Source organism: Branchiostoma floridae, chromosome 12 (genome assembly GCF_000003815.2).
Source record: "Branchiostoma floridae strain S238N-H82 chromosome 12, Bfl_VNyyK, whole genome shotgun sequence".
Lineage (NCBI taxonomy): Eukaryota > Metazoa > Chordata > Leptocardii > Amphioxiformes > Branchiostomatidae > Branchiostoma > Branchiostoma floridae.
This window is the reverse complement of record NC_049990.1, coordinates 1,369,677-1,379,727: the sequence shown is the minus strand read 5'-3', so window position 1 is coordinate 1,379,727 and position 10,051 is coordinate 1,369,677. Positions and strand designations below refer to the sequence as shown.

Here is a 10,051-nt window from a genome sequence, read left to right as displayed (position 1 = left end):
CAGGGGCTTTTCAAATCAAGAATTTAGCTCGGCCGAGTTGTCAGCGAGCTTTAAATTACGATGAGGCATGACTCTGATGCCTACGAACAAATGGCAGAGTTTCTTCGTCGGCATCAGGTTCATCCTCCTCGTAATTTAAAGCTCGCTGACAACTCGGCCGAGCTAAATTCTTGATTTGTAAAGGGCCTGGCTTTAGGACTTGCAACCCTTTCAAGTAGCATGCATGCCAGGTGAGCGACACAGCCGGAATCGAACTCACGGCTTCTAGTTCCGGAGGCAGGGCCGCTAACCACTGGGCTCATGACGCACGCTGCTACGCATTTGTTTATCAACACAGGTGATAAGCAACTGTTCAAACAAACAAACAAACATTTCATGACATAACGTTACATTATTGAGATATAGCCCTGGCATATGTGTCTCGGTCTTTCCAGATGCCCCTAGCGTTCCACACCTACCTGGCCACTGTTGCCAGGTTTCCTTTGGACCTCAAGCTCAAGTACGGGGGAGGGGTTGTCAAGGCAACGGGGATAGTTCCATATAAGGCAAACAACTTTTTTCAGGTAGGTCTGAACCAGTTTTTGTATGTTTGTTAGTTGTCTTCATGGAATTTTAAATTGAGCTAAGTGTTTTTGGTCTCAATGATGTTTTGGAGTATATCTCGAGATCTGCTAGATGGATTGCGATGGTATTTAGCAGGTAGATAGGTAGGTGTGGTGATTTTGACGGTGAAGATTGGTTTTGAGCACCTGTTGATTGACCTTGGTACTGCAGCAGGGGAAAGTTGAAATGTCATTGTTGTTTGTTTGTGCGGTTGCTAGTTTGGTTCAATCGTTGTTTGCTTGGTTGTTTTCTTGGTTTTACATTAAAGATCGTTGAATGTTTGTTGCGACATCCATTGTCCAACAGGAATCCCGCGGTATCTACGTCACTGTGGACCTTCCAACGGCGCGGACAGAAGCGCCGCCTAGCAAGAAGCGTAAGAACAGCAGTAGTACACGAGTGGTGGCGCTGAGTGTTCACGGCGTGGAGGCGTGCGAGTCGACCCCTGACCCCGTGCGGATGTTCCTGGAGGACATAGCTGGCCTGATGGAGGGAGAGGACGGCATGTGTGTACTCAAGAGTCGCTTCGTGTCCATCCGCGTTTTCCCAGGTACGTCTAGTAACGGTACACTATGTGACATTTTGGCCCCAAAGTTGAACAAAACATTCATGTGAAAGACCTATACAACAACTGTTAGCATATTTTCGTATTCCAGGTGTATGTAAAATTTATGAAAAAAGCGTCACAAGGTCCGCTGAGTTAGAAACGCCATCTCAAACTAGACCATCTTGGTGATTTGGTTACCCTCTCATTATTTTTGGTCAATTAACACGATCTATGTCTGTGAACAGTACTTAAACGTTTGGTACCGCATTTTTAGCAATAGCTCTGTATGTGACAATACCTTTTGCCTGGAACCGCATCGTTAGCAACGACACCTAGCTGCAGTACCAAGACGTAAACCAATCTTTTTTGCTCATAAGAAGATGACAGATGGTTATCAAAACCTGGGCGCTTAAAATATATTTGGTTGTGACAAACTAAAGAACGTGTTATTTTATGCTTCCAGGCACCTGTAGCTTCCGCTACCTGATGTTCAACTGGGAACTCTGCGGAAACCCTGGGAGCGGGAGAAATGCCATGAAGTATACGCATGGTTATGGAAACGTTTCTATTTAAGTTCAAGGTCTTTTTAAAACATATACAGATTTCTTCTTTTAAAACGATAATGTTAAATCTCAGCCACTGGATGGGAACAATGTGTCGGTATCATTCAGGTGCAGTATGATGTCATCAGGTGCAGTATGATGTCATCAGGTGCAGTATGATGTCATCAGGTGCAGTATGATGTCATGACTAGTATTAACAGGACTCAAAAGTAAGAAAAAAATGAAAACCCGAGTGCGAACGCATTCCATAACCACCATGTTTTTAGAGATCTTAATAAAGTTTATTTTGAAGTTACATGGCCTTTTTATTTCTTATATTACTGGATACTTCAGTGTGTATCTCATATGTGATTGCAGTCACATACCAAACACCTGGAGATGCACAGGTCGCCATGTTGTTTCATCTATTACAAACTTTAATATGCAATAGCGAGCTCGAGAGAGTGGCTGTCCATCATGCAATAGCTAGGCACGAAGACGATTTCAAGGCTAGGGTATAAAGCTCACTTCAAAGTTTATCTTGTTGTTAGAAGTAATTCTGAAGCAATGTCTAACTGTAATTTCGAAACAAACAAGTTAGACTTTAATGCTCAAATTTTCGACTGTCCAACACGAGTCTTTATCAAGGAACAAGCTGCTTCTGTGGCGTCACGTTACGCAGACAGAAAACGTGAAATCTCTTTGCTGAAATAAGTGAATGGTTCAAGAAGAACACATGCGACTACCGTGACAAAACCGCTCGCTCAGGATTGGCGCACTGACATACACCAAAGTGATATACAAGCGATCGCTGTTGCTGTGACTGGTGCTTACCAGGACGTCAGTAGATTGGATTAAAAATTGATATTTGAATTAGCAGATCAAATTACTGGATAATATGTAAATCAATCTTTTGCCAAACACGTGCTTTGTTTACCACTGCGTCGGGATCGCTTATCATCAGCCTGACCAAACAAGAAACAGACCGGAATAGCTATTAAAATATCGATACTTTTGTCTGTAAGGAAATAGAAAAGCTAGAATAATCTTGTATAATGTTAAGCCTTTCCATCCAAGACATAGAGACAGGCTGCATTATATTTCATGCAAAACGCAGTGACAAGTTATGTCTTGAAATGTTAAAGGGCGTTCTACGATATTTCTATGACAATTTGCTGCTAATAGAACTGATGGCAGAGAGGGAAAATTTTCCCGCCATAAATTCCTTATTTGGGTTTGCCGATGATTGTTACCAGGTGTTAGGTTTCAGCTGAGGAGCATGCGCACAACCGTCCGAACACCCGTGGCCTTCCCCACCCCAACCAGAGTCGTGTCGTGAAACTTCTTCTGACGACTTTTCTTCCACAGTTATTCAAGATTGGTGAGTACAATACTAAACCTAGTGTGTCGAACATGATCTAACATATTCTCTTCAATACATTTTATAGATTTAAGAACAACAAAGAGCCATATTCCGCCAGTTTCTTACAGTCGTATCCATGTCCTTGGGCTTTATCAGGCCAGCATCAAATTATGATAACTGCACTCTATCGTATCTAGAGAAACATGAAGCCGATACTTTTTTTTACCAAGTTATGGATACATAAGAGATATCATCTACTAGACTCGAAAACTTTCTTGGGCTTGTCATACTAATGTCAGTGAGTGGTCATCGAAATTTTTCCGATACAGTAGACGCCAGTTAATTGCACAACGGATTAACGCACACTTCTGTTAATTGCACGGAATCCCAAATCCCAAACCGGTGCAGTCCAGCCGGATAACTTCGCATTATTGCACCAGCCGGATAATTGTAGTCCGTGCAATTAAGCGGCTTCTACAGTACCACATTCATGTTTGTCTTTGCTTACGTTTCTCGTGCAAGGTGGTAGTACACACGTGTGGTTTGACACCATCTGTGCGCCAGTCTAGCGTCTGGGGGGCCGCTAAACGCGTTACCGCTGCGTGATACAGAGTGCCTTTTGTGGGAACAAGAGAGAATCACTAATCTCCAAGCAGATCCTACAATGGTATAAGATAGTTCCAAACTGGCCAAAGAGTGTAGTCAGCCAAGAGGTGTCCATTTGCCATGCAGCCAAAGAAACCCCTAAGCCGGCTTCACACCTAGATCCTCTGTCAGCTTTTGATACTATCTTATGCTACCGTAGGATCTGCTTGGAGATTAGAATCACAAGAGGAACGGACATGGAACTGATTAAGACATGGAAGTAATTAACAAATTAGCAAATTTGTTTTTCTGTGTAGATAATTTATCTAACGAACGCTATGTTCTGTCCTATAGTGTTGTTTGACACCTGAACGTGTAATCCACGAAGATTCAATATGGCAACAGCGTCAGACCACGCAGCAGCGCCGCCTGTCGGGAACTATCTGTTCTGCAGCGGTGGCCAGCTGAGGATAATGGAGATCAGGGAGGCAGCCAGTCCGGCGGACAGGTATGTAGTCATTCTGAAAAACGGACAGACAAAATATTTATAAAGGACAAAATGATTTTACAAACCATGTTTATTGTACTATTAATTTCTTAGTATTGCACTATTCTGTTAAATAAAGTCTTAAGATTTAAAAAAATAATAATAATAAAACATCAAGGCTTCCAACCACCTATGACTAATTGCTCAAAAGGTCTACTGCTTCAAAATACCTAGCCATAGTGATATATATTTTTTTGCAAATTTAGAATTGTAGATTGTAGCTACTATACTAGTAGCTGTTGAATAGTTGTTACCACTTTGTTTCTTGAACTAGTTTCAAGACCGAAGTTGAATTATTAATGTATTGAATGGATGAATGAATGAATATGATAATGACTTAATAGATGAATGAATGAAAGACTTAACGAACGAATAATTGATTCATCTGTTCACTCCTTCGTTCATTTGCTTGGTCTGTTTTTTCCAGGCAGAAATGGGAGCGCTCCCCGCCCATTCCGCACACGATGACCAAGGAAGAAACTATGCACCCGGTCATGTTCGGCGCTCTGGAGAGGATAACCAAGAATAACATGAAGGTGATGATGTACCCTTCTAACTTAGTCTTTTTTTTTTTAATTTTTATTTCCATCCACTGTATCTCGGGGTCTACGTTTGATTTCATGAATTCATCATCCATAAAGGTAGTTCCATTGCTTCTTCAAGGTGGTTGAAGGAGGAGTGGGTCGTCACCCACCGTATACAAGACAGAGTACAGTAATGTTAAGCCGGATCACACTCAGGTACCATTTTTTTACACCTGGGTGAAGCGTTTAAAGCCGTGTTAAGTGTCTTTCCCATGTACACAAATCATGGCAGCAGCATGGTAGGATTCAAACTTAGGACTACTGAGTGAGTTCTGAGCCAGATACTCTACATTTACGCCACACGACCCCACAAACGTTCACTTTTGTTAATTTTCTTAACCCCCAAACCGACTTCAGGAGGACATAACCGAGGCCCGGGAAGACTGGTTCACGGACGTGGAGCTCCCCGAGGACCAGCAGGCCCTGTACACGGGGATGGAGGCGTGTCTGGGGCTCCCCTTCACGGCTCAGGTCTGGCTGCCGGACGACTCCACCGTCACGGTCAAGGTTACCGGGGTCATCGACGGGCAGGACGGCGTGGAGAGGCCGGGGACAGGGTGCGGGTTCGAAGGTGAGATTACAGTAGGGTCAGGGTTCATGGGGTCAAGACGGGGACAGTCGTCACAGGGTGTGGATTAGAAGGTAAGGTCAGGGTTCATGGGGTCAGGACGGGGACAGGGTGTGAGTGAGAAGGCAAAATCAGGGTCAATGCTCAAGGAGTCGAGACGGGGACAGGGTGCGGATTCGAAAGTGAGGTAAAAGGTCAGGGTTCAAGAAGTCGAGACGGGGACAGGGTGCGGATTCGAAAGTGAGGTAAAAGGTCAGGGTTCAAGGAGTCAAGACGGGGACAGGGTGCGGATTCGAAGGTTCGGTCAGGGTTAGGGGTTAATCAGTGTAAAGGAAATGTTTGAAAATGCAGAGACAAAGTTCGAATTCATTGGAAGGAGACATTTTGTCATAGATGTTGTAGTTGGAGTCATCTTTGCCATGTCTACTTTTTAGAGATTCAACTTGTTTAGCTTTCCATGTGAAAGCCCCAATAGCATTTGCAATAAGCTATAGTGGCTGGTTGGGCCGCCTGCTGGCTGTACGACTTGAAACAGCCAAACCGACAAATATATAAGTAGACTTAGAAGGCCCAGTGTCTTTACTATTGCTATACTTGCTCCATGTTAAAACTATGTACCTGCCTCCAGTGGAGTACATGGGCCATGAGCTGATGCTGCCTGTTGATGACTTCGTGAACGAGCTGGCAAATCCTGATGACGTGGAGGAGGCGTGGGTGGCCAGCCCGGCCGCCGTACCCGCTAAGGTATACTTAAAGAATAGAAAAAATGTGGTGGTCTTTTTTAGATTGTTTCTTATTACCAGCTAACTGATGATACGCTTGGTGGGATTGTGTATTTAATAACGCGCAGGAGGTGTAGCTGAGATCTCCTCAAACACGTGACCTGTAACTTTACGCTTTACGCGAGAGGACGTCTCTTGCCAAAGGTAGGTACTAATTTCCACCTCAGTCGAATTAGGAAATAATTGTGTTTTCCAAGTAACACAACTAGGGATTTGAACCCAGAACCTTTGGATTCTAAGTTATCATCCCTCCACCTTGCCACCCTGCTGCACTGTCTTGAGCTGACAATAACTTTGCGTACACAACTACATCCTATTGTCTGTCTCTCGTCGCTCCTAGAACTACCAAGAGATGGAAGTTTGCACTTCTTTATTTGTTTTTCTTGTTTTTGTGACACAGGTGTTTGCGGTTGTCCGGGATTTCTATGATAATGCATTTTTCACGGAGGGGAATATTTTCGGCAGCCTGTGGGATGACGTGAGGTATGACGTATGTGACGTGAGCCAGAAGAAGGAGATGAGAAAGGTACAACTGTGATAACTGCATGTTGACGATTTAATTATCTCTTTGCTACTTTTTGACTGTATATTTTCGTTGCTACTTTGTAATTTTACTTCGCTACTCTTCGTAATTCTTATTCGCTACTTTTTGTAATTGTTCTTCGCTTCTTTTCGTAAACGTTCTTCGCTACTTTTGATAAACGTTCTTTGATGCTTTTCGTAAATACTACTTGCTCCTTTTCGAATTTCGTAAACGTTCATTGCTATTTGTCATAAAATCTCTTTGCAACATTTTCTGCAAGTTTTTTTCAACCATCTTTGCAACTTTACGTAACACAGCTTGTGCAAACTTTTAAATGTGTTACATTAGAGCGGTTCACCGCTAATACGTTCCAAACAAACACACTACACATCCCGTCAGTGCCAACAGGCCGTGAATAAGGAATTCCTGAACAACCCTCCGGCTATCAAGAAGATCCGGTCCTTCCCCAAGATGGATTCTGAGGACAGGATGAACTGTGTCATACTGCCCTTCCCTCTGTGTCAGGTAAGCGTGGCGAAGGTTTGCTGCATAAGTAGTGGTATAAGCAATTTGTGCTTTGATCTCTGGAAGTACTTTTTGCGCAATTACAAATACTTGATGTATTTGACAAGGTTTTGACATGATTGACAAGGTAGGTTGGTAGGTAGGTATCACTTGCCAAATAGCAATTACTCAAGCAACTGGATATAATTTCCCAAATCATGTCCAGTTGCTTGAGTAAGGGCTTTTTGGCGTATCGTATCCTGATATTATCTTGATGCCTAAGCGTATCTTGGTATTAATAGTCAAAATATAGTGAAGAGCATTGTTTATTCTTTCATCCATTCCAGATGTCCTTGGCGCTCCACACCTACCTGTCCACTGTGGCCAAGTTTCCTCTGGACCTCAAGCTGAAGAACGGGGGAGGGGTTGTCAGGGCAACGGGCATAGTTCCATATAAGGCAAACAACTTGTTCCAGGTGGGTCTTGACGTCGCTTGTTTGGCTGGTCGCATTTTTGTTTTATCGGTTTCTATGTATGTTTGTTTTTATGTATGTGTGCATGTACATGTATGTATGTATGTAATAATGTATGCATGTACATGTATGTGTATATATGTATGTATGATTGGTTGGTTGTTTTGTTGGTCGGTCAGTCGGTTGGTTGGTTGGTCCGTTGAACGGTTGGTTCGTTGGTTGAATGGTTGCCTTCTTTCACTGTCCAACAGGAATCCAGGGGTATATACGTCACTGTGGACATTCCAACAGCGCAGACAGAAGCGCCGCCTACCAAGAAGCGTAAGAACAGCAGCAGAGCGCGGGTGGTGGCGCTGAGTGTTCACGGCGTGGAGGCGTGCGAGTCGACCCCTGACCCCGTGCGGAGGTTCCTAGATGACATAGCTGAGTTGATGGAGGGAGAGGACGGCTTGTGTGTGCTGAAAAGTCGCTTCCAGGCCGTACACTGTCTGCTACCGAGGAACAAGAGGAAGGGCGGGCGGAGGTATAAGTTCGTGAAGCGGACAGAGCTCATCAACCGTGACTACCTCAAGGAACTCGCCGGGAACTATTAAAGGTCTTAAAGGGGGGACAGACACCAGGAAACAGTGGTCTCAGTAGCCTTCACCAGGCTCCTTAGGTCACTTGAAAAAAGTTGAAGTTTGCGAAACAGAGGGATAACATGGAGAAGGAGTTAGCTGGCCGAGGGACTCCTTTCTTTCTCGAATTCTTCATTGATGTTCAACGTAGCAGACATACACAAGTTGACAGCCTAAATGGCGTTGTGATTTACAAAAAAAGAACGCATATATATATTGCCTACATTATTCTCGGTCAGCTAACTCCTCTGTCATGTTGTATGTCTATTTGGACCCTGGTAGAATCTATGATCTCATCACATCAGTGAATATGTTGTAGTTAACTTCAAGGTTTGAAGACAGTTATCTTTTAAACCGCAAACAGCTTACCTATTTTAAGACGTTGTATCTCAATTGTGGGCCTTTACAAATGAATGTGTCCTTCAAGTACTTCATGTTATGTTTAAGATTCATGATAGAGAAAGTTTGTAGACTGTGATCACATTCCTTAACCATCACCTTTTACTGTTAGTAGTGATCTTAATAAAGTTTGTTTTAAACCACATGGCCGCAATATGTTGAAAAATACTTCAAGGTGATACTTTCCTATGCGTCTTATACAGTGGCATAATGTAGACAATGTCTTATGTAGATAAATTTATAGGTCTTGCTTTTCAATCGTACCAAGTTTATATAGAATACATAACATCCTTGGTCTTAGCCTCACTTAAGGCCAGTTGATGATAACATTAGCATAAACCGCACGTCACGCTAGGCCGGGCGTTTACAGAATCACCATGACAACGCCACCAAACATTTGGTCAATAAATCCCCACTCCACGGCGTAATGATATAACGTTAGCATTGCGGTCTCCAAGCAGACGAGTGTGGTTCTGCCTTGGTTTTTACGAGGTGTAAAATGGTTTATTGCTGAAGACCATTTGTTGGTTCAGGAACGTGGCCATCGGATCACGTTTCTCGCTTTTTGTCCGGTAGGCAAGAGATGTAAGATTACAAACTTCCCCAATAATATCTGCTTAGAACCTGGTCTTAAGGCGACCAGAATTGGATTCATCTGACTCTTAATTTGTCAATTGTAATGCAATACACTATGTAAAATATGAGCTTAAAACACAACAATAACGTTACATACATAACACGTAAAATGTTCTAAATCGTAACAAAGTTTTGTTGCGCGCGCGCGCGCGTATGTGTATGTATGTACGTGCGTGTGTGTGTCTTTGTGTGTCTGTGTACGCCTGTGCGCGCGCGCGTGTATGTGTGTGTATGTGCGTGTGTCTGTGACTGCGTGTTTGTGTATGATTATGTGTTTGTGAGTGAGTGTGACGGCGTGCGTGTGAGTGTCCTTGATATTACGAACTAAGTGATGACTACATATCTTGAGAAACTGCATGTCTCTTGGAGACGTCAGCACGATGTGTACACAACAGAACCACACCCAGGTAACTCCGGTGACCCCCACTGACCCCTGGATCCGGTCGGCTATCATTTCCCCATCAGTGTCGGCAGCGTGCCGGCTTCTCCCGGCAGGGCGGCGGGGCGGGAGGCATGCAGGGTGGGCGAGCTTTCACGGGCCTGGGTTAGTCCCGGGTCACAGGGCCAATCTGGGGCCTGGTCCGGTAGCTTTCGGAAACGAAAAATATGATACGAAAGGCAACAAAACACACATGACTTTTAAAAACTAGGAGCATAATTTGTGTATATTCCTTGGTATATTAACAGCTTCATTTTTCCTTTCCGCACACATCCCGAACGGGCCCCGTTTCGGAAATGGTACCTAAGCCTAAAGCGGTGGGGTGGCTGGCATTCAGAG

The 10,051-nt window shown here is 43.8% G+C and overlaps 1 protein-coding gene and 1 long non-coding RNA gene across 2 annotated transcripts in view; both read left to right on the top strand.

Moving 5' to 3' along the window:
• The window catches only part of LOC118427813, a gene marked incomplete at its 5' end in the record, with an annotated part of 12,350 nt that extends 3,920 nt beyond the window's left edge, over window positions 1-8,430 (top strand). The window contains 3 exon segments of the mRNA XM_035837773.1: window positions 7,044-7,169; window positions 7,496-7,624; window positions 7,873-8,430. Of these exon segments, the coding sequence (XP_035693666.1) occupies window positions 7,044-7,169; window positions 7,496-7,624; window positions 7,873-8,214 (597 nt within the window). The 3' untranslated portion in view covers window positions 8,215-8,430.
• LOC118427855 lies at window positions 945-2,008 on the top strand. Its single transcript, XR_004832585.1, has 2 exons — window positions 945-1,153; window positions 1,614-2,008. It is a non-coding gene; the product is annotated as an uncharacterized LOC118427855 (long non-coding RNA).
• Window positions 8,431-10,051: the final 1,621 nt, after the last annotated feature.